We start from the raw sequence: 25,590 nt of genomic DNA, 5'->3' as shown, positions 1-25,590 counted from the left end.
TTTCATTATTTTTCCAACTAATTTTTTTCTTAAAAATCCCAAACATATTTTTGGAAAATAAAATTGACATATTTATGTTATATTTTGTGATGGAAAAATCCCCAACACTACATGTTAGTAGTAATGAAGTTGTGACGCCGATATCTTGAATCTCATAGGAACAATAAAGCGGGATATTATTTGTTGGCCGAGAACACTCCTATGCTCAGATTAGTGTATTTCTCAATAAAATATCATAAATATCTTATATCTCAATTAGCTTCTAGTGCGATATTATTCATTGTCCGACAATACTTCCATGCTTAAGTAAGTGTATTTCTCAATAAAATATCATAAATATCTTATATCTCAATTCGCTCTTAGTGCGTAACTCAATCTGATTGAGTTTGATTTTTTTATTCATCCAAAAATCAAGTAGTAAGTTGACATTCAGCCAATATAGAAAACGCGTTTTTTTGAAGCGTTTCTTGAGAACGGTTTAAACAAACCCTGAAAGTCTGAAACACACCACAATCGTCTGAGCTCTCATCGCATTTTCTAAAAATCTCCTCCACTTCGTCTTCTGTCTCGAGGGAAAAAAAACAGGAGAGGATGGCAGCAGATTCGCACAGCAACAGAGTGGCGGTTATGGCCACAAACGACGACGCTTCTGCTAGTAAATTGTGAGGACACTAATCATCGTTTCCGTATTGTTTGTTTCAAATTTTCTATTCATATGCTCAATTAGTTCCTGTTTTCTCCATGCGTAACCTAAAATTTTCTCCTGCTAGTCTGTTCGGATGCGTTTGAGAACGAATTGCATGGAAGAAAATTCGGATGATAATTCCCTCTGGCTTATTATGCTTGGGAAAGATCTATCGTTCGTTTATTATTTTCAATTACTGTCTTGGATTGGTTTGAATCACCGACGCAACGTTAATTTAACCTGCCACTCTGTTTAGTTATTGCTTGCATTCCTTTGTCTTCGTCAATGATGAATATTTGTTCGTATTCTTTGTACATGCTTCACCCAGCAGAACGGTGAAATTTCTAGACGGACCGTCGTATTCTGTTTTGAAATGATCTATGGTAGTTCCGGTTTTGCCTTGTGGAACTGTTTAGTATCTCCTGGCAAGTCTGTTTAGGAAATAAAGATTAGGACAAAATTTTAGATGAAAATTTTTATTGCTTATATTCCTTTGTACTTGGGAAATAACCTATGATTGTTTGTCATCGTGTGGAAAGTGCAATGATATATTTTCAACCATGTTGGATAATTGTGTATATAAATTTGTGTTTGTGTTGAAGGTCCTGTGTTAAGAAGGGGTACATGAGAGATGATTACGTCAACTTATTTGTGAGACGACCTGTAAGGCGATCCCCTATCATCAATCGTGGTAAATTTTCGTTCAGGGATGAATGATTGGCATTTGGATGTTCTTTTTTGTTACTATATGGCCTGATTTCATCATAATATTATGTGGAGGTTACTTTGCTCGGTGGGCTGCGTTTCGGAAGCTTCTTTTTCAGTTTCTCCAGAGTGAAGCCAATACTGATGAAAACAGCTGCACAAAGAAGCAGATATTGTCACTTGGAGCTGGCTTCGATACAACATATTTCCAGTTACAGGTGCCTGAGTTTATTGTCAATTGGCATAAATACAGACCATCCAATATGTTCTTTTCCATATCATGTTTAGCGTATCATATTTTAATCACAATTGCTTATGTGTTTATATTTTTTCTGAGTTCTTTACTTTTCTTCCCTTTACCTTGACAATGTTAAATAGTTTTCCCCTTTTATCCTTCTGATTGTTTTAGTTCATTTATCTACTTATTTTTTGGAGCCATATACAGCTGAGGGTTTGATGAATTACTTTTTCTTTGCTGACAGGATGAAGGGAAGGCCCCACATTTATATGTAGAGCTGGATTTTAAGGAGGTACAAGTTCAAATTTATCCATAACTATAACTCACTGTTTAACCTTTGTTACCAAGGTTTACATAAAATAAAGCGGTATTATTTGTGATGCAATTAATTGAAGAAAAACATTTCTTAGGTGACTAGTAAAAAAGCAGCACTCATTGAAACCTGCAGCCAGTTGAGGGACAAAGTTGGTGCAACCGCATCTATTTCACGAGGTGAGCACCCTCGGTCTCTGATGGCAGATTGCTGGATGTGCTCTTATAGAATGGCTCACTAGCTGATTTTTTATCTATATCTGTGACAATTGTTTGTGGCTATTCCAGGCGTTGCACTAGTTTCATGCTTTTGAATGCTTTATGCTGCTAAAAGCTTAAATTATACAAGGTTCAGTAGGAAAAATATTCAAAATATTTGAATAAAGCTCAACATTGAACAAATTTACTCATAACGAGTTATTGCAACTCATTAAAATATGATCACTCTGTCATGTCATGGACAAGGTTATTGCAATGATGGCAGGATCTGGGAACTACAGATTGACACGAACTTACGCTTGGATTGCAAAGACATTGTTGCCAGGGTTTGGAAACGTGATGTGACCCCTAGGTTGCAATAAAGTAACTCTAACACGCCACTGGACCAAGTATACTTTTTTTCTCAAAATTTTGTTGCATGCATTTACATGTCCGTATTCTAACATTGTACCCGACAATTATTGTTACAATTTAGTCATCTATTAAGTATATGAAGGAAACAACATTCTGTTTGCAACTCTCACAATGTTTGGATGGTCTGGGAAGTGTAGGCTGTATGAATGTATACAAAAAATTAGTGAGAATCAATCACATGTTTTCTCATTTGCTATTCATTTCTAGCAAAAGCTATACTCTCGACTAATTATATAGACTATACCGGCCACATCCTTGTTTATCTCTTCCATTCATGTCTTTCTGGGTCTCCATATTCTCCTTTTTATGTTTCATACTTGAAATTTTGTCAACTTCTCGCACTACCTCACTAATATTAGCATGAAGTGTGCAATAATATCTCATGCCTTGGGGTAAAAAAAACTTCCATGCAAAATGGAACAGCAATGAATTTCATATATGAATGTCATTTAAGATATGGATGATAGCATTTGGTGAAGGATGTAGAAATTAATGATAGGTGGAGAAGTTACTTCAATGTACTGCTTAATGGCAGCCACGTAGGGAACATCGAGGAACTCCATCTCTCTCTTGAGAATAGGATCCGTGGTATATAAAAACGTATTAGGATGACTGAAGTGAAAGAAGCTAAGTAGAATGAAAGGGTGTAAAGTCATGGGATATGATGGAATTCCAATTGAAGTGTGGAAATGCGTAGGAGATATAAGTATAGTATGGCTAACTAATATTTGATGCATGCTTGGCTGTTACAATTTGTTTGCCTCTGATATAATTTGTGGCAAACTTTCATACTGACTACTAAGTTACTTTGATATAAAACGTGAAAAAGTGCAATGCATGAATGTTCCCATACTAATTTTTTATTACATTGCATTATCATGGCATCTGCTGCTTTGCAGAGAGAGGAGAAGTGCTTGATGATCATTACAAGCTCCTCCCAGTTGATTTGCGTGACATACAGAGATTAGACGATGTTATTACTTTGGCTAATATGGATCCTAGGTATGTACGTAGGTCAGTCTTTCAGTCGACAAAATGATTACTTGCTTCCTGTTGAAGTTTTTATGTGAGTGTGTATCCAATTAGGGTTCTTCAAGAACCGCCCAGATCAGAAAGTCAATTTTAATTGATAGTTGCTAGCAATTTTCTCCCTTCTCCGTGTATCCTAAGTAACCAATAAGATTGTGTTTAATATATGTAGTCCTATTACCTTTTACCTATGGTGATATGTTAGTTTTATTTGTGCTGAATTAAGCTGCTTCATTCTGATATTGTTATCAGCCTGCCAACATTTATCATTGCAGAATGCGTTTTGATATACTTGGATCCTGATTCAAGCCGTGCAATAGTTGGTTGGGCTTCAAAAACATTTTCTACTGCAATATTTTTCCTCTATGAGCAGGTTCTACACCTTTTTGAAACTGAATTTCTTCATTATACATCTGTTAGTTGCAGTTGTCGTTGGTGTTCCTGGCATCTTTATTTTGTTAGATTTAAGTCCAAACAGTGTTAAACCACTTAGTAGAAAAATATGTTTTTGTTGCTTTACTAGTGATTTTTCTGCAGATTCATCCCGATGACGCTTTTGGACAGCAAATGATCAGAAATTTGGAGGTTAAATTTTTCTGAACACTTATTATCAGTACTGTTTTTCAACTAATAGTTAAATTATATTTTACTTCTGGAACTATATTCATTTAAGCCTTTCATTTTTCGTCTTTTATTTTCCCATTCTTTTCATTTTAGTTCTTTTTTATCAGAAAACACATTAAAGCAGTTGGGTTTGCAATTTTTAATATGAAAAGAAGAAAATTCAACCTCTATCAGAATATGACAATGTTTCGCCTCTTACTAAACACATACTTAAGCTTATTGCAAGTTTCTCTCCCTTTCCTTTTGATAATCTGGTTCTCTTGCCTCCCCACTTTGAGCCAAAAGGCTGTTGGAGGCTGGTTTAAACATTCTGGGCACTTATCTTGATCCACACTGAATACGTGAAAGAATAATTATGAACCACATTCTTTGTATTTGACATTTGCATTAGTTCCCTCCTTGAAGCAGTGGCATGCACCATTTCTTTCTTGTTTATTCTCTCCCTCTCTTTCATCAAATGCATCTATGGCTCTGAATGAGTATGAGTTGCTTGCTTCTTGTCTATGGTGCATCATTTTTTAACCTTGAATTGACGCAAAGCTGTCTGTCAGTCCCCTCTCCTCCCCCCTCCTCTTTCTCTCTCTCTCTCTCTCACAGATTTGATTGCTTTGCTGGTGAAAATAGGGGAATTAAATGCATGCGGTCATCACCTAAGCATTGGCTGTCAGTTTCTGGTTCTAAGTTCTTGGAGAGGGAGCCTAATGCATTGAATTTTCAAAAATCTATTAAAAATCTAACGCCTCTTGTGTCCTTATAAAATACATTTTAATGGTTAGTTTTATTGTTTAAAAAGTTAACCAAAATCAATGTAAAATTTTTCTAATGCGAGTGCAAATTCATGATGATTCACTTGTTGCGTGCTTGTGGTACACAAGGCAGTTCTGTTTTTGAATCCTCTTCTAGATACATTTGAATTAATGAAATGTTGTTATCTATAGTACAAACAAGATGAGCCACATTTACTTTGATAAATGGATAAATAGCACCAGACTAGAAGTTATGAAGAATCCCTAAATTCATGTTGTTTTAAAGCTATTAGATGGCTGATTATCCAGGATTGATGCTTATATGGCTTGCGGATTGTAGGCGCTTAGTTTGGGTTCTATTTAACAGGCATCCCCTTGATGTTTGGGCCGCATATTCTTCGCATCGATGCTTGCGAAGTGTATGTGGGTGCCATATTCTACTGTATTAGATGAAATATGACATGTAACATAATCTCCTATGGCTTGTGATTGAGCAAAAGCTTTCCTATATATATAACACTTCCCTTTGAAATGCAGAGTCGAGGTTGTGGACTCTTAGGTATATATGCTACACCTACCTTACATGCAAAGGAAAAACTTTTCCTTGATCAGGGATGGCAGGTATGTTTTCTAATCATCTACTTTTGCCGTTTCATTTCTTGCTTTTCTCTTAAAATAATTCATGTAAATAGCATATCTAAATACACCACTAGAATTTTAAACAGCACTTTGAAAATAGACAATAGGAGTATCTATGGAAGTAATGTGGTGGATTTTAGAGAAAAGATGAGTCATGATTAGTTATATTACTATTATTACGGATATGTATGACGGAGCCATAGCTAGTGTTAGGACTAATGGAGGAGTTACTGAGGAATTTCCCATCACAATAGGTTTGCACCAGTGGTTGGCACTAAGCCCGTTCCTATTTTTGATAGTGATGGATGAACTCACACGACATATCCAAGGTGAGGTTCATTGGTGCATGTTGTTCGCGGATGATATAGTTCTAGCAGATGAGACAATATTGAGAGTTAACTCAAAGCTTGAGATATGGAGGCAAACCTTAGAGTATGAAATATTTAAATTAAGTAGGACTAAAACGGACTACATGAAATGAATTATATGAGAGAGAAGTGACAAAAAATAAGGTTTTTATTATTTTTAAATATCTTGGCTAGTTTTTCCAAGATGATAGAGACATTAGTAAAGATGTGGTTAATAAGATTAAAGACGGGTAGATGAAGTGGAGGAGTGCATCCGAGGTTTTATGCGACCGAAAGATTCCTTTAAGGTTGATGGGAAATTTTATAGGTTAGCCATACGATTCACGATGATGTATGGTTCTGCGTCTGGGGCTATTAAGGGACAACATATCCAAAAAATGCATGTAACATAAATGCGAATGTTTCTTTTGATGTGTAGCCACACGGAAAGATAGGATAAACAATGAGATTATTATTTAAGGTAGGAGTAGCACCAAATGAAGTTAAGTTACCGTTTAAGATGGTACAGGCATGTACAATGTAGAGATAGTGGTGCGGCAGTGAGGAGAATCGAGAGAATTTGTATGAGAGTAGGAAGCGAAGAGGAAGACCTAAAAAGACATGGCTTGAAGTAGTAAGACGGGATATGGAATTATGGATTCAATAGAAGTTTATGAAAGTATGATCCTAGATAGAAATGAATGGTGGAAATGAATACAGGTAGTGTATTCCCGTTGATTTTCTCATAAACTCATGTAGCCGATTCCAAGCTTTTGGGATAGATAAAGTCTTGGACGATGATGATGATTTGAATGTAAATTGAATAGTAAACTAATCAGGTAAATGCAAAAGGTAAATTCCCACCTTTCTACCACAGGTAAGTTTGTTCATGTGGCAGGCATTTGATGGTAGTAGTAAAATCACTTTTTCTGTTAGTTTATTTTGTTGATGGACTGTATTTTATTTAATGTACCTTTGGAGATCGAGGTGATGCTTACACTTAGTCAAGTTTTTGGCCGATGGTTACGTTAATTGAGGGCTTAAAAGTTTTTTTTTATTTAAGGACAAAAATAAAGTTATCTGAGTGTGTTTTTTTTTTTTTCAAATTTTGCGTTTTGATTCTGTTTTGAGTTTTTTTTGCCCTCCTCTTCTCCTCTTTTAATTCACTGAATTAATTTTTTTTCTTTTCTTTTTGTGATGTTAACTCTGTGATGTGTCAGAAAGCTGTTGCCTGGGACATGCTCAGAATTTATAGCGACTTTATTGAAGCTCAAGAAAGACGCAGGTATATACAGACTGCAGTCCTGGTTAATCATAAATTGTGGGACATTTTATGAAGTTTTTCATCTGTATATACATTGCACCCTGTTTCGGCAGGTTTCATGTGTATTTTCATTGGCATGATATTTTCTGCATGTTTTTGGCTTCTTAAGCTATCATCTTTTTGTAGATACTGTGAAATGGACATTGTAAACACCAGTTTGAATTTAACCTCCAAACTGGGGTTTACGTAACATACCCAACGTTCTTTTAGACAGACAGCCTTGCACGTGCCCCCACCACCTTTCTTGATGCTGCCTTTCTGGAAGGCAAATTCCTGATTCCAGTCTTTTGGAATTCTTTTGCCTGATTTGAGTTGTGGAAAAATTCTATCATAAAAGCCCCTTCCCCTTTAAAGATTATGAGATTCTAAGGTATCTGCCAGTCTGATATAAAGGGAAGTTCTTGCATTGTTTGGTTGTGTATCTTTTCCTTCCTTATCATCCTTCCTTTTCATCTACTTCATCTTTTGTAGTTTATCCTTTTCGAAAGATTTTTCGAAAGATTCTTATTGTTGATGTTACCCTAACTAGGATTGAACGGCTGGAATTGTTCGATGAATTTGAAGAGTGGCACATGATGCAGGTAAGTCAAGCCTTCATGCGCTATTGTAAAAGTGCTTGCTATTTCAATGCTTGATAGTTGGTACTAGCATCTGTGGGCCTGGACCAAATAGAACCAACTTATGTGTGAGTGTGAGTTAACTGCAAGGCCAGTACAGCCCATGTGTGGGTCTGCTACTGACTAAAGGTCCACTTGTCGGGCAGTGGGCTCCTTTTTCAGGTGGACATTAGTGGCTGCATTACTCGTGACGTGCATGCTTATGTTTCAAATCCTGAATTAATGCTTAGCTCTGGTGATCATGAATTTCTGTTTGTTTCTCTAGTAGTCTGATTATAATTTCTAAAACTTTTTTGCATGAATCGCTGATCTTTAGGAGCACTACTGCGTGGCTTATGCAGTCAACGATGTGATGGTATGTACATTCATGAGCCCTTAATGCCAGTTAGGCTTTTTTTTCTCTTATCTGCCTTTTAACCCCCTGCCATTTTTATTTCACGCTTAATCTTGATTGTATACAAACTTGCAATTAACTAATGTTAAGGTGTAAATCCAAACATAATGTGCTGGACAACTTGAGCAATCTTCCTTAAAGCATGTCAGAGTATTAGCTATTATTGTTGCTTACTTTTTGTCCTTTCCTTTTTTTCCCGTTGTGGGCTTTACAGTTGTAACGGCCCATCCCGCAGGATCCAGCCGGGCCCATGGACCGCTACCCCCAACCCATCACCACACCAGAGCTGTCGCACAGTTCTCTAGTACCTGGTAGGTTGTTGGTGAGAGTCGTACCCACGACCTCCCCCACCCTTTAACAGAGTCCCGCAGGCACACTCTGCTACCAGCTAAGTGTGCCTGCGGGACTCTGTTAAAGGGTGGGGGAGGTCGTGGGTACGACTCTCACCAACAACCTACCAGGTACTAGAGAACTGTGCGACAGCTCTGGTGTGGTGATGGGTTGGGGGTAGCGGTCCATGGGCCCGGCTGGATCCTGCGGGATGGGCCGTTACAACAGTTCTCCTATCATTTGTAGAAAGAATAATATGACCAAATGGGTGAAATTGTCGGGATTTTTCTTTTTATATGTCCTTTTTCTGACCACGAGCTATATAAGATATATGATATCAGTTTATATATATTGCATATCTGTTTAGAAGTCCACTTAACATGGATAAAGTTTGCTTACTGATATCGAGGTTTATATGACTCAGGGCTGGTTTGGAAATTTTGGGTTCCCTACTAACCAGCAGGACATGCTGAGCACTCCTACAGCAGCATCTCCATGAGCACACAAGGCTAAACCAGTGCATCGCGTTGCCGTATTTGGTTGAACAATTGCTAGTAGCTGAGGAAGACGTGACTAACAGGTGCCATTACATGTTATGGTTTGTCAGGTGAAAAGGTGTTTCTAAAGCTAGTAGTGATATGGAGTTTTTAGCTAAAAGTCCTCATAGGCATTGATGACATGTGGATGCATTGCCAACTGCATTTTTTTGTTTGTTAGTGGGAAAAATCATCTACTTATTATTATTATTATTATAACGGTGGTGCTTGTTGTCGTTGTTCTTATATTTGTGAGATGCCATTGCTAGCTGTTTGGCAAAGAAACTTGTGGGATCCACATCACACCCAAATTGCGTCAATTCCATCAGCTGGTGGGGTCTGGCTCATGAGGGAAGCTATACACATTGTTTTGTTGCTCTTTTAAAATAGCTCCTTGATTATTATTATTTCCGTTCATGCTTGTCCTTATCCTCTTGCCTTTTTTGCCTGTTACTTGATTTGTTATTCTCTGGATGGCCAATACCCGAACCTCCACTAGAGTGGTAAAATATTTGTAAAATCAATGTGATATTGTGAAAATCATTCATTCCAAGATTGGAAACCTCATTCTTTATGTGGCTTTGCCAGAGTGACCTGCACCCAAGGACAATAGAAAAGGAATGTTGCAGAAATTTAAGTGGATTAAAAAAAAGAGAGAGAGACTTGGGTATGTGGGAGGCTATATCAGGTCAGTTTGACATTTTTTAGAATTTTTGCTAGTCATTTATTTCAAAATAGCTTGTCATAGATATTGTCATAAGTTATTGTTGTTACGTTTTGTCTTCTTCATATCTGGTCTCTAATGCATGTATGTGTTCTGAATTTAACCTAAAAGACTGTTCATTATCGTCTTCATATTGAACTTGTAATTTCAAAGTTACCCTTACTCCGTTACTCGTTTGAAAATGAATTATTACATATTTACAAAAGGGTGAGATTACAGGGGTACGGTTATGGAGCTGCTTTTTTTCTTTTGGAAAAAGAAATCGACGCTTACTGGACTGACTAGAGATATTTATAGAATGCCTTTGAATTAATAGATTCTCGAGCAATGTTGTACTTCTTTATATGTTTTCCTCACAGTATCCGAAGGATGCAAGAGCCAACAAACTCCTCACAGTATCCAAAGGATGCGGGAGATGAACTTTGTTGGCTCAAAATTTCTCTTGTTTCACACTTATAAATGTAGTCATATTTTTCTTTGTTTTCCTACTATCGAAGACCACCACATTATTACCATGCATCTAGGCAGTGTGTCCTCTATGGGAGAATGTGTGTTTTGGCTTTGGCTTTGGTCCCACCCAATTGAAAGTTTTGATTGAAATCGAATATACGTTTCTCTTTTTTTAAAATAAAGAGTACTTTCTTGGGCAAGGGCTAGGGACCAAGACCCCACTTATGTTGTTCCTTTTTAAGAAAAACAGTTCTCATCATTTTCTATTGGATTGCTTGCTGCTAACCCTTCCTCCTCATCCTCGTAGATCTTTTTGGCCAATTTCAGGGAAAATAATTTTTCTGGGTGCAGCTTTTGAGTGGCCACTCTGGTTGTGGTACCGGTACTTAAATTTAACAATAGTGTTTTGCTTTGTTCTTGTGTTGGTCGTTATATAATGCATTGTGTTGTGTCTTTTTTTCCTCCTTTAAAAATCAGACACTATTTTGATCTTAAGTTCTCCTGGACTTGGAGTTCATAAATAGTGAAGTCTGCGAAAATGATATTCGTCCCGAGCTACCAGCAACTGGGATCTACTGGACCAGATTTAAAGAGCATGTGATGTGCTCCACATGTATTTTAATTTTGGTTCTTGTACCTCAGCAACTAAGATCACTGTTGAGCCGAGTAGCAGAAGTGCTTCAAGAGTCCGTCTTTGTTGAATTTTTTTAACCAAATGTGATGGTCATCCCCTCACTGACAATCCTCTATGCCTTTCGGTTATGGTCTCAACAAATGTTTAATTTTTGGATAACTGGTGAGAAATTCGAGGTGTGGGGCATGCTGTCATCGCATAGACATTTGCAATCGTAAACATAAAGTTTTCTTCTTTATTTAATGGAAATTTTCAAAATTAACTGTGGATTATGAAATCTGTTGGAACTCTCTCAACTTTTAATTTCAAGGAAAATTTAACTTTTGGAAAACTCAATACTTTTTAAGTGTTTGTTTTGTTTGTTTTAAGTTCTCCTTTACATATTTGCATAGAAAATATGTTGACAATTTTTAAAAGCTTGATTTTCCTGGAAACAAATGGAGCTCAAATCACATAAATATTCTCCTCTTACATTTATACATGTAATAAGTGTAATGTGCATGATGTTAAATATAATAAATCAACTAAAGTAAGAAATACCCTAAATTAATCTAAAATGAAAAACAATAGGAGAAATTCCGCCTTAAGAGAGCTTGGCAGTTGGATTCGGAGGGGGTGGAATTGGGAGGGGTTCATAAGAGTTGAGTTTATGAGTATAAACTATTGCTTGAGGGAGTAGTGGGTTGGAACGTATTTAATATGTAAAATTTTTGGTGTACTCTTAATGTGAGTGATGTTCCAAATGTTCTATTAAAATCAATGATGATATTTTTGTAAGTGTTTAATGAACAAACACCTCCAAATCTATAGTTTTGAGGGGTTCAGAGAAGAAGTCATAAGAGAGGTGTAGCAAGGTTCACGAACCCTAGTCCCTACCAAACACCTTATGCTTTATTGCCAAGCGAGAGTTCGAAACAAACCCCTCCGAATCTTTAGCCCTCCGGGGTAAAATAGTGAACAAATTTCGGGGGTTCCTTGTATAAAGAGGAATTAGATGCTGGCCAAAAGCACTTTCACACCGTTTTAAGATATATGTCGAAATTGTTAATAGAAAAAAGTTCCAAGCTTTTTTTCTCGGAAAATTATTGATAAAAGAAGGGCAAAAATTTTAAAGGAGGAAAGAAAGGATGGGTATGGGAGGTGTGGTCCAGTAAGACCATTGACCTAACTCACCATTTCACTGTTTTCAATCCTGTATCCCTTTGCTGCTTTTCTTTGAAAGGATCCACTCATTGTGGTATATATCTATGCATTCTCTCTCTTTATCATTTCGTTCTTCTCAAATTTTTTAAAATCTGTGAGACTCCTGACTATTTTGGTTGCATTCTCTTCATTTTGATTTTTGTTTTTATATTTTCGTATCATGTATATATATAAGCAATATGTATAGAAGGGAGACAAACATAGAAAAGGGGGTTGAACCAACATTTTCTCAAACAAAACAGGATCTTAAGTTGAAGAAAAGACCAAGCAACTTAATCCAAAAAAACACAACACTACATTTGCTTAGAGCCTCACACTAAATGGTCTAATAATCAACCAAATGGTAGACCCATTAACTTAGTTCCTAAAGTTCTCCCCATCCTCCGCCCCGGATCCGGGAGAACCGATGCACTTTGCACCAATAGTGCACTAAAATAATTTTGAAAAATTTTACAAAAATTATAAATGTGTAGTCTTTAACGTGATGAATCTGATTCTGATGATATAATTTTTATTCAAAACAAAAATTTAATTTAGATGACAATTCTAGACCTTTAATATAAGTTCAAGATATTCCAACGATAAATTTAATTTTTATTTTGAATAAAAAATATATTATTAAATTAGTTGTGCTAAGTACTATACACTTATGATTTCCCTTTTTTATTTTCTGATTTTCTTGATACACCTGTTGTAGTACCTCCAATGCTAAGCGTAGTGGGTCCTTGGACCAAGAAAAAAAAATGTGGTTGGGTCCTACCTCCAATCCCCAACACCCACGTGAACATTCAACAACACCTTGTTTAATCTTTTTTATACCAAAAAAAAAACTAGAAAAAAAAAAAAAAAACCACCGTACAAACAAAACTTTTATAATATAACACAATTTGGCAGCAAAACTTCAAAAAAATTAAATAAACTAAACCAAGAACATATGCCATGGAAAGTAGGGCTGTTACTGGTATGGTAAATTATCCATTGGTATACCGTTACCGACCAATTGGTTACCGAAAATAGCAGAAGATTGGTATACCGTTACCAATTGTTCGGTACGGTAAATTTACCGATGATTTCGGTAACGGTAACGGTAAGCAAAGTTCAAAACCGGTAAATTTCCCGATTACCGACATATATATTAAATATATATTAATATTATTTTTAGTTTTAGTTTTATTTAATTATGACAATTAGATTGATCTAATTTAATCTAGACCATTGATTATTTTTAGGGTTATCATTTATATATCACTCGTAGCAATTTCATTAACTTTAAAGCAGCGTTTGCTACATAACAAAATGCTTTGTTGGTATTGATTACATGCTTTTCTTCTCCCTTTCCATTATGGTCTTTTATCTTTATTTATTTTGTTTCTTCTAGCTTTCCTGCTATGGAGTTTAAAACACTTCGGATACTAAAAATATTAGAAATTAATGAAATGAAAGATTTTCCGTTATAGATTGTTGGAATAATGTTATGTGAATTCTCCTTTCTTTTTTTCTCCGATTGATAGGTATTTTCTCTTATTCACATGTAGCACAATGATCCTTCTCATTAATCTATCATTTTTATTATCGATATTGTAGGCAAGATGAAAGTGTTGTAGTTTCATATAATGACTATTAATCACAATGCTACTTGATGCATTTTTTTTCTTCTCTTTTTTAAATAGGTTTAAGAATTGGTAAATTTACCAATTACCGACTTACCATTACCGATCGATCGGTATACCGACCATCGGTATACCGACTCTTCCGGTAACGGTAACGGTAACATTTTTTGAGTTACCGAAAGAATTGGTATGGTAACGGTATTCCGTGTTTGGTAACGGTAATCGTACCAATAACAGCCCTAATGGAAAGACATTCACAGACATCAACACTAGGCAGTATTTACAAAATTAGATATAATATATTTATTATTTTATATACCTAAAGTACCAAAAAAAATATTTATCGGTGATATTTAAAAAAAAAAGAATATTATTATTTTATAAATAGATTTACTAAAACAGACAACACTCTAAAAAAAGTCTCAACTATAACCTTCTTCCCCCTTAGCTTCACTTCTCCACTCTGTCACCAAACCACTATGGGTTGTGCAGCTTCCAAGCTCGACAATGAGGATGCCGTGAGACGCTGCAAGGAGCGCCGCCGCCTCATGAAGGAGGCGGTCTTCGCACGTCATCACCTCGCCGCTGCCCACGCCGATTACTGCCGTTCTCTTCGCCTTACTGGCTCTGCTCTCTGCTCTTTTGCCTCCGGTGAGCCCCTTTCAGTCTCCGACCAGACCCCTGCTGTCCTCTTACACAGGACAAATCCGTCCCCATCTCCTCCTCCTCATCCTCTCTATTCTGCTTCCTCCAATCCGATCCCTCCACGTGTTGTTCCGCCGTCACCTGCTCCTTCGTCCATCCACCCGCCGCCGCGGCCGTTTTTTCCATCTCCTTCTGCTACCATTGCTACTTCAAAGCTGCCTCACATCGTCTCTGCCTCGAGTATGGACTCGGTGGTCAATCATCGTCGCCGGAAGCCTCCAAGAACGAAGCTTCCGCACATATTGTCGGAGACTAGTCCTTCTTCGTCACCGAAGTCGAATTTCAGTGCCAATTACCAGTTCCCGATGGCGTTCCAAGCCAATTCGACTTACTCAAGCACACCTTCTCAAGCTTCGTCTGTGTGGAATTGGGAGAATTTCTACCCTCCATCGCCTCCGGACTCTGAATTCTACGAGCGGAAAGCACACGCGCAAGCTCAATCCCCAAATCAAAGCAAGCATCACTATAGAAACGATCACCACTTAGACACCGATGATCCGGACTCTTCATTTTACCCGGACTCTTCATTTTACCCTGTCGTACTGGTGTCGGATATTCATGACATGGGTACTGATATGATACCTGGACTCTTCACTTTACCTTGCCTCCCTCTATGGCGACTTCCAATTTGAAGAACCCGTCACATGAATATGTATTCATACCCGACACTCGTACCCGAGTCTAGGTATCATCACTTGTTGAGTCTTTTTGAAAATATCTTACAATCATTGACATGCATTTTATGTCAATGATTTGATGAATTCCATAGTGGAATCCACAAGTAAATCATCACCAGTAATAGTTGGAAGCAACATAATGATGTACATTGATAGCAATCTTAGATGTACATTGATATGATAATGATTCATCCGCCACATGTTTCAAATAAAAAATGTGCATCACACCAAAAAAAAGGACAAAAAGAATGTTCAAATATTCCACCTTTAAAATTAATGATTGGTGGATCGCAACCCAATTGCAAGAGCGGAGCTCTACCAACTGAGCTATATCCCCCCGAGCCAAGTGGAGCATGCATGAAGGAGTCAGATGCTTCTTCTATTCTTTTCCTTGGCGCAGCTGGGCCATCCTGGACTTGAACCAGAGACCTCGCCCGTGAAGTAAATCATCGCACCTACGGTCCAACCAATTGGGAGAGAATCAATAGATTCCTTTTCGGGAGCGATTCATCCTTCCCGAACGCAGCATACAACTAACTCCGATGAGAAGAAAAAGAAGGCGTTAAGAGACAGCTACTGGTCCCTAGACACTCTAAGGGGAAAATATCAAGGGACCAAGTATGAAAGAAAATTTGATGCTACTGAATTTTTGGGTACAAATTGAATGGTGTGACCGTCTGTGTGGCCTTGAGAAGCCCACATTGCCAGGGCAAGTAAGCCCCCAAGTAGATGAAGGCTGAAGATATAGAGAGGGGACCATGAGAGGATAAAAATTAAAAGCAAAGGAATGATAAGTTTGTGGGCCACAATCCTTTCTGCTAATGCAAACACTTTTTGGTTGCTGCTTTAATTTTATTTGTTTTTTCAGTCATATCAAAACATTTTACATTTCCCAAAGTGGTCCTGCTAGTTGGGGGTGACAAAAAATCGATTTCATGTCGAACAATAATACGTGTTTACGAAATTTTTACATATCTGAACCCTAATCCGGATTGAATTTCGGACATACTTAATTGATTAAATCCATATTAATTTTAATTCATACAAGTAAATCGAACAATAATCTAATCCGGGTTAGTGTCCGGATAAGTAAACCGGAAAAGATTTATGTGCTTGCACTTGAACCCGATTTTAAACTGGACAAAAAAAAATTGTTTAAACCCGGATTTCGGACATAACTTATGTCCAAACTTGGTTTAATCCGGGTCGGACAAATTCGGCCATCTAGATCGGATAAAGTTTTGTCACTCCTATTGTTGATGTATATCGCTTCCAATTATTGATAAACAACTTCTTTGATGCCTATAATGGTGCTAAGAGCAAAAACAATGGTGCACTTTCATTTATGACTTGGATGCTCATAAAGTGATGTTTACTAGGGCATGGAAGAATGGATGGATATAACAATGACATTTTGACGGTCTTTTTTTGTTGTGGCATGGAGAGAAGAGGGGACTTTGCTTGGTCTACATCTTGATTGAGCCCTACTTAACATTACAATCAACAACAAATCTCTCATTCTCTCTATCATTTCTTTCACTACCACTACCATTGTAGTATGTGTCACATATTCCTTCCCTTCCATACTCTGCCACATCAGCATATCACACACACTTCCCAATGATTTCTAATGACCCCAACTTAAGTTGATCATCCCTTATAAAAATCAATTCACGAGGTATCTTTAATAAATATAGGAGTGTGACTAAAGTTTACCACCAATATATTCAACCGGCCCGGCCCACAGTCAGCTATCATACGGCCCTTGGCCCAATGGGTTCCAAGGGGCTCAATCCCCCAAAATGAAAAGAAACTGCAATAGGCACTTACCATCTCTCTAGATTGCCCAGGAGAAAAGAACCTGCAATAGATGCCATAGATCATGACTCAAAAGATGAAATGAAACCAATGTCTGTAAATCTATTGGGTAGCTTTGCTGAATTTCATTATCAGGCAAACTCTTTTGGGATTTTAACTGATGATTACCCATAAAACATAGAACCAACAATTCTTTAATCAGAAACTAAGGCCTGCTTGGGTTGAAATTATAAAACTATTAGCCCCTCAATAACCCTCAGTCACTTAACTTTCTGAAACATAGTATCATTGCAACATAAGAGCTTAGAAGAACTCGAAGTCGAGATAGTTGCCCCCACCTTTCATGTCTGTTCCTACAATCCTTTTACTGGTGCTGCCAATGCCAATTGGGTCGACTTGATCGAATTTCCGTGGAACTTCTGCCTCTACTGGTCTTGGTACCTCTGGTGGTGTGCTACATCTTATTAGAGCCCAATTGACACCTTCAAAGAAAGGGTGTTGCTTGATCTCAGTTGCACCCCTCTTCACTCCTAGTCGGTGTTGGGGCTCCTTCACCAGCAAGCACCGGATCAAATCCCGGCTTGCATAACTGGTTGCTGGAGAGTCTGGAAATTTGAGTTGCTGCCCTACCACATTGAACAGTGTAGCACGGTTACCTGAGCCTTTGAATGGGGTTTTACCATAGAGTAGCTCGTGCAAGAAAATGCCAAATGTCCACCAATCGACTGCACTACCATGGCCTTCTCCCTTGATAATTTCAGGGGCTAGATATTCATGAGTTCCAACAAAAGACATGGATCGGGCTGCGGTAGGTTCAGCAACAAGCTCTGGAAGCCAGCTAGCTGGTAACCCAATTTCTGAACGAGGTTTTCGGGTTTTCTTACTCTTTTGGGGGAAGAATCGAGGAATGAAGCAGGCAGGCTGAATGCATACTGATGTAGGCTCAATACAGGCAGGTTGAACACAAAATGCACCACCAGCTCCCCTTTTTGAAGGGTCAGAATCATAAGAGGTTCTGATCAGAGTGGGTGAAACTGCACATCTAAGTGAAAGGTCAAAATCTGACAGCATTATATGCCCATCATCACGGACCAGAACATTTTCAGGTTTTAAATCCCTATAGACAACTCCAAGCATGTGCAGATACTCCAGCGCCAACAAAACCTCTGCGGCATAAAACCTGCTTGCACAAGGAAAAACAATGAATAAAAAATTCATCCGATAATAGTATTTCCACAAGAAGTAACTCCTCATCAAATAACGACATACCATTTAGCTTGATTTGGCAAAAACTTGAGTAGCATAAACATCAAGTAGGCAAACTACTTTTATGCCACCAACAACAATGACAAGCAGCCCCAATACCAAACATTTAGGGTTGGCTACATGAATCCTTAATAGAAACTATTTGAGGTCCCCAAGTATTTGCACTGAATCATTTTAACCTTCATCTCTTTTTATACATTGCTCCGAACCTCTGTGGAAACCTAGATATTTAAGAGGCTTGCTAGCCCACAAGCCATGATGCAGTTCAAGCATGGATCACTTTGTTGAGTGAATGGTCCAAAGCTCTGATGCCTTGCGAGCTTTGAACAGAGCTGAGCACAATGCACTTCCAAAGGTTGGTTTCCTAGTAAGTCTAGTCACAATGTCTTGGATAGTTCATCCGTTTGTTCAGTTTGTAACTTCTTTTTCACCATCTATATACAGCAAACACACTTTCAACTTGAATGAAACCACAGGATATACTTCCAGCATATGATAAAGAAAGCTGATTAGCTAATCTAATTGTTGCTTAGTCATTCTCCAACTATGGGTTTATAACTTGTCATTTCTCCAAGGTTTCAGTGCTCTTTGGAGTTTGGTCTTTAAAATGACCTTTCCTTGTTTCTTTCCTTCTTTTTAGGTTATACCAGTTGCAGGACGTTTTTGGATCATGATACGATTCTATTTTGCTTCAAAGAAGGAAATATGTAGCCAATTAACCAGTGACAATGCATGAAGCAGTTTGGCCATGAATCTAGTAACCTGGAGTACACGAATACAAGTATAATAATTTACTCAGGACTCACTAAGTAAATTACCACAAGCGAAAGGTATCTTAAATCAACAACTACCCCATATGCAGATAGCTTTTCCTCTGTTAACTTCCAATAAAGTAGGAAATCATTATAACAAGAAGAGTAAACCATGGTCTTTGTCATACTAAATAGGCAGACAACAGTGCACAAGTAAGGGTAAACTCTGAGTGAATATTAATAAAGGCCTGAAGCAGCCAAGCATTACTTTTTAGCATTGTAGCTTATTTAGCTCTTCTGATCAAACGTTAGTTCTGGCAGAGAGAAGAATCATGTGCGGTGTAAATTCAAACAGATGAAACCAAGTATCACGCACACGCCATTCCATATAATAGCTGAACCAACATTTTCTTTGAACAGAGTAGTTGAAATAACATTGTGTTACATGATTTATGCAACGTCGTCTAAATGAAACTGGTAGCTACAGAAGCAAACATATGAAACAAGACAGCAAGTACAAGTGAGCGCCATTTTAAGTATTCAGAACCATTTTTTATTCCATTTCTACGCTATGAAGTTGCAGAAAAATTATAAAATGGCAAGCAAGGGCAGCAAAGAAAACAAATTCAGAACAGAAGCCTTCACCAGATGCTAACTTCAATAAATGCAGAGCAAAAATTACAAAAAAGGAATTAAACAAAGACGGAAATAACATGACAGCAAAATAAGGTAGAATGCTAAGCCTTTAATCATGGAGGAGAAGAAACGGTGGAGGAATGCTAAATGCCCAAGATAGTTAAAACTTAAAAGAATGTCAGTGAATATAAACCATACCGTGCAGCATATTCAGAAAAATGTTTGCCAGGTTGCCGTTGCCTCAAAGTGTGCAGATCCCCCCCAGGGCAATATTCCATTACCAAACAAGTAAATCTGTCGGTTTCAAAGTGTGTATATAAAGTTGGAAGAAATGGATGGTCCAACAGCTGCAAAATTTCCCTTTCTGTTTGAGCCCTAGTCAACTTCTTCCTGCTTGCAAGGGATTCCTTGTCCATCACTTTCATTGCAAAATAACAATGAGTTCCACTCAGCTCTGAGAGATATACACTGCCAATATCACCACAACCAAGCCGTTTGAATAATCTAAAATGACTCATGCCCAAAATTCTATCGCGTGCTCGGATGGCAAGAATGGCCTTCCACCTAGGGTCATTTCCTTTGTGAGGTTTATTAGCACTCCCAGTAAAGTTGCTCCAATTACTGTCATCACTAAGACCACTGCTGTGACTTGCTCGACTAAGACTAGTCTTTGCACTTTCAAGTAAATCCCCTCTAACACTCCCTTTTGTGCCCTCACAATTCCTGTCCAGGCTAAGCAGCCCATCACTCATAATGGTATCACTCCTGTATGTACTGGAACAACTATTGACAATGCTCATAGCTGTGACGACACCCATACTGTCAATGCTACTATATGGGCTTACATTACCACTCGGAGGCAAAGAAGCATCCCAAACACATTCATTCTCCTCTGAATCTGGGGGAAGGAGCGAGTTATCTGTATTTTGCGATGCCCGGAGAACTGAAAATGGAGGAGACGAAGTAACCATGTCATTAGGCTCTTCAACTATACTTTCTGCAGGGGAAAGAACAGCTGGACTTGGTTTCTTAGCAGGGACACGGATAGAAAGATCTTCCAAAAAGGGTCCCTTCACAGACATACTCTTCATCAGGCAACTAGCTTCGGATTTGGTTTGACCAATTGGTACATAGACTTGTCTCATTAAATCAGTATCAACAGGTTCTGGGGGATGACTAGCCCCGCAGAACAAACTTGTGCCACCTTCATCAAAAGAATCACCACTGCCTTCGAATGAAAGAACATCGGTCATCAGTTCTTCTGGCTCAGGCAAAGAATCTTTACCTTTCCATGTTCTGATGGGTGCAGGCGAGTCTGAATCTCGGGAGTCTCGTCCATTATAATGACCCAGATCCACTCTTGCAAAACGTTTGTGCATGTCAAATGCTTGACCAACTTGTTTAGATAGAGAGTCTTTTTGTGTCCATGTTCTTATGGGTGAGGCTAAGTCTAAATCCCTGGAGCTTTGTCCATTAAATCGATTTACTTGTTCTCTTACTAAGCCTCCTCTGTGCATGCTTGATGCCTGACCCACTTCCCTCTTCGAGGTCATGCTTGTATTTGGTAACTCAACAACTATGGGCAATTTCCCGGGAAGAGCCTTTGCCTTTGATTCTGGAACCCTTTCCATGTATAACATTACAGAAATTATCTTCAGCGTGAAACCCTGCGAATAAGTAACATGATCCACTGGGAATGTAAGTTCCACACCAGCTTCTACTTCAATTTCCCTCTTACAATACATTTTTACTTAATCAAGAACATAGAAGCAGCAAACGAATATCCTCAAATTCTAGCTTGTTTAAGGAGCATTACATTCTGTTAACAAATTAATTCACTAGAAGTCTAGGACACATATCAATTTTTCAATAATTGGTGGAAATGAATGTCGAAGAACAACCGGAAAACAAGCCACCTCAACCCCATGAACGAGGTCCCAAAATAAAGTAGGAAATAACATAACTCAATTGTATCTTGTTGATTTAATTTCTAAAAGCAGCACTATCATAGTGTATAGGCATTATAGCATAAACACATAGATTACTATGTGCCTTTTGAGCGGCTTGAGCCGGAAATTTGTCTTATCTCATCCCCTCCACAAAAATTAAAAATAAAAGGGTAAATAATCCAAGAAAATACAGCTTTCCCAAGTCACAACAAATGAAAATCAAATGCCTTATATAAGATAAACTACAAGTCTACAATAGATGCTAACCTTCACTACAAGAGCCTTGTACCATCAAACCCCTTGATGTGGAAAAACACTATTTTCTAAGAAAAAACCTCTCACCAAATGAGGCAAATAAATCATATGCTTAGCTGCAACAGCTATAAACTCCAATACATTCATGGTACACTAAATACAAATAAAAAACATAACAATATCAAAAAGTGCAAGAAAAAACAAGCCCATTAACTCAGCAGAGAAAAGGAATCGAAATTCTCTCGCACTTCTTTTGTTCCCATCTGCGCACATTCCCTATATAAACCCTTAAATTCTACGCAAAAACCCAATTCGAATCTAGTTACATAAAGAGATCTCAAAAACCATAAAAGCATACGGAAATTTAAAAAAAATAAATAAAATCAAGCCGACTACACGAAAAATTACATTAAAAAAGGGGACCAAAAAATGGAATTACTCACCAGCTATAGCAAGAGTCCGTACGGACGGGCATGTACAAATCGGAGGACTTCCTAGAGAAGGAGAATGAAGCTCTGGCTCTCTTCACACTACACTACACACTTCTTTGAGATTCGTACTCCACAAAGCCTTTTTCTCCAAGTAGCCGTTCGAGATTTTAAGAGATTTTCAGAGCCCAAGAGACAAAGAGAGCTCTCTGTCTCTGTCTTCTCTCTGCAACCGAAGCTTTTCTTTTTTCTCTTGGATGGCTGTAGCTGGTAGTAGGAATTGTAGCTTTTGCTTTTTCCTCTTTGGTTCTTGCTTTGTATGGACAGAGCCGGTGGCACTTTAGCAGCAGAGAGGGAGAGAGGGAATGTGGGGTCCACCGTAAGGGTAAGGTGGGACCCTTTTTCCTTGGGACCCACTGTGTTCCTTCTTTAAGCTACACTACTTTACAAGCTTGTGGGTCCGCTTCCCGCCTTTCCTCCGTGTCATCCTCATTCACCAATAAGCCAAACTTTTACGGGTTCGGATTCGGGTTCGGGAGTTCTTAAATTCGAGTATTCGAGTATGCCAAAACTCAATAGCTCATGGTTTCTAAAAAATATTATATGGTATAAATATTATGTTATAATTCATTCTCTCCAACTTATTGTTTATATGGCTCTATATTTGTTATGAGTTAGAGTCACACATCGGTTGGACAATGCTCAATCAATTTGTTAATAAAATCAAACTCCACCCTTAATATGTAACAAATGTCTTTTTTTACCCTAAGTAAGTTGAGTTTTTTGACCCATGGATTTTGGCCCTTAATAACTAGGTTAAGGAGAAACAAAGTCGTGCGGGTCCGATATATCCACGGAAACCGAATAATTCAAAACGGACAATATTATTGACATGTATGGGGGTGTGGGATTTCTGATAACATTATTTTTTTTTCTATACAATGCATCCATACGTGCTTAATATTTTGTGGTGAAACATGTTAAGAGATTTTAAATAGATAATACATTAAAGACAAGATAGATTGGAATAATTAAAAATTAATGAGAACATTAGTTTTGGAACAAAACTTAGAGGATAATGATGATGATAATTACTCCTTAATTAATCTAGATAACAATATCCATATGATAATAGAATCATTTCACTTGATTTTTAAAGAGAAAAAGAGAGGCAAATATAATTATTTTTTTATTTTTGGGAAGGAGAGATTGTTTGTGGGCTTCGACACGATGGCACCATACATTTGTATAGGCCCACATGGGCCCATTTCCATATAATTTGATTATTGGGAACTTTATTAACATTGTACATACCATCATTGGACAATAGGCATTATGGATGAAGGGTATGTGGTGGGTATTAAGGATGGCCGTTGAAGCTAAAAAATGTCATTTACAAATGACACTATAATAATACAAACATTCTTTTTATTACAGGAGAAGGGGATGGGAGAAGCTTGAACTCGGGATCTCTATGAGATATAACATATATGAGCGTCATCTAAGTTATTGGTATTTCTAATATAAAACATATATTAAATATAAATAAATATGTAAATGGAATAAAACTTTTCTTGCTAAAAAAGGAACCAGGAAAGTAGTGGGCCATGGTTATAAAACTTGTCTTCTTCTTCTTTCTTCTCATTCTTATGACGGTCAAGTTAGGCACATTTGTCGTAATAATACTTTTTTATTAATTAATTTATTTTATTAGTTAAAATTGTGACTCTCTTTTTTTGTGAAACAGGGATTTGGGGAGGAAGTATGATTCAAACCCACGTCTTAATGGGTGGGTAATCCCTTACATGCAATGTGGTTGTCGTTCAATCAACGACTCACTTGCGACACTTTATGGTCTATATTGTATGATTTTTTTTATTAATATTTTCATGGTTATTGGTTCTCTCCCAAGATATTAGAAGGTCTAAGGTTTATCATTATGAAATCAATTTAAGAAGCCAATTGTTAAAAATGGCCCAACTCATTGAGCAATAACATGCCCTTTTGTTTATGTCCTTTCACATTTTTCTATCATTAAAACCCACTTCTTGTAGTTCATCCAATAAGAAAATGTTAATGCTAATATGTCAAAAAAATGTAATCAAATACTGTTGGAAAATTGATTAATTTTGTAAATATTTGTATAACTTTTTTTTTTTAAATGAAAAATGAGGGATTCGAACCTGATCACCATGGTGGTGATATATTGGTACGATTTTCACCACTTTCATTAGTGGTTCGAGTGTAAATTGTGTAAATTTTAATTAAATATCAATTTAAGAGTATTATAATTTTTAAAATAAACGAGTGTTTGTCCATTAAGGGAATATTGGTGTCATGTCATGTCATACGGGCGTGACCCTACGTAATTAGAAGGGCGCGTTGCATAGTACAAGCGAATCTTAATAATTCCCAAGACGAATGCACCCCTCACTGGATTGTGTATTTGTATAAAATTAATTTACGTCATCAGACAGAGGTCAATTTGGGAATTGAGGACAAGCGCGCGTGCAAAGGTCAGTCAGCCAGCGTCGAGCATGGCAGTCCACAATAGACAAATCGGTTAACAGACACGGTTCGGGGTTTACGGAACAATTGGAGGGTGGGTTCGGACCAGGTCAGTGAGTGGTCAGCTTCTTCTGAGTCCTTTGTTGGCCTAAAGTGTAGCTGCTCAATATGCGTACTCATTTTTAGTTTTTATCATTCAAACAGAATTATTATCAAATTATGTAAATTTAGATTCCCTCCTATGAGCTCCCAATTATATAAATCCGTAGAGGAGAGAAAGAGTGACTATATATATTTTTTGAAGAGCAAAAATGAGTTAATTAATTTATGAACTATTGTTGGACAGAAGAGTTTTTAGAAATTATAAACAAGAATGTAAACTATTTTTGAAGTATGTATAATACACATTTGAAAACGCATTTTACATATCATTGTTGGAGTTGCTCTGAATCAAATCTCCAATATTTGAGCCTCTATTTCGCTTCCAGCTAGCTTTGAGCCTTCGAAATATTTGGGAGAATAATTTTTTCCTTGTCACATATATAATAACCAAAAGTGAGAATAAAAATGGGAGATATAATATATGCTTCTCATAAATAAATGTATATAAACACAAAATAGAATGCTAATTGAGGACATAGATATATAAAACGTAGGACACATTAGTGAATAAATTGTTAACCACTTGGGTGATAGTCTAATTAGTAAATTATTGGGAGATTATCTTAGGATCCTCCTTCGACAATACCATGAACAAGAGATAAATTGAACTTAGAAAAGCAACACAATCACAAAACAAACAATTTACGTGGAAAA

General features: G+C 37.4%; 3 protein-coding genes across 3 annotated transcripts; 2 read left to right on the top strand and 1 right to left on the bottom strand.

Moving 5' to 3' along the window:
- Positions 1-463: 463 nt before the first annotated feature.
- On the top strand, positions 464-9,570 carry LOC119984472 (leucine carboxyl methyltransferase 1 homolog). Its single transcript, XM_038828448.1, has 13 exons — positions 464-662; positions 1,288-1,376; positions 1,466-1,608; positions 1,873-1,920; positions 2,039-2,120; positions 3,473-3,575; positions 3,855-3,975; positions 4,140-4,187; positions 5,510-5,593; positions 7,179-7,243; positions 7,812-7,863; positions 8,216-8,254; positions 9,048-9,570. The coding sequence occupies exons 1-13, from the start codon at positions 592-594 to the stop codon at positions 9,120-9,122; spliced, it is 1,020 nt and encodes a 339-aa protein (XP_038684376.1). The 5' UTR covers positions 464-591; the 3' UTR covers positions 9,123-9,570.
- A 4,689-nt stretch (positions 9,571-14,259) lies between these two features.
- On the top strand, positions 14,260-15,117 carry LOC119984310 (nitrate regulatory gene2 protein-like). The gene has a single exon (XM_038828178.1). The coding sequence runs from the start codon at positions 14,260-14,262 to the stop codon at positions 15,115-15,117; it is 858 nt and encodes a 285-aa protein (XP_038684106.1).
- Positions 15,118-17,014: 1,897 nt separating this feature from the next.
- On the bottom strand, positions 17,015-22,590 carry LOC119984508 (serine/threonine-protein kinase D6PK-like). The gene is made up of 3 exons (XM_038828496.1): positions 22,282-22,590; positions 19,833-21,301; positions 17,015-18,160 (listed from the first exon to the last, which is right to left on the bottom strand). Exons 2-3 carry the CDS (start codon positions 21,272-21,274, stop codon positions 17,284-17,286), a joined length of 2,319 nt encoding a protein of 772 aa, XP_038684424.1. The 5' UTR covers positions 21,275-21,301; positions 22,282-22,590; the 3' UTR covers positions 17,015-17,283.
- Positions 22,591-25,590: the final 3,000 nt, after the last annotated feature.

The sequence above is a fragment of the Tripterygium wilfordii genome, chromosome 18 (genome assembly GCF_013401445.1).
Source record: "Tripterygium wilfordii isolate XIE 37 chromosome 18, ASM1340144v1, whole genome shotgun sequence".
In the NCBI taxonomy this organism is placed as follows: domain Eukaryota; kingdom Viridiplantae; phylum Streptophyta; class Magnoliopsida; order Celastrales; family Celastraceae; genus Tripterygium; species Tripterygium wilfordii.
Note: the sequence above shows the minus strand (reverse complement) of the source record. Positions and strands in the feature narration are given on the sequence as shown.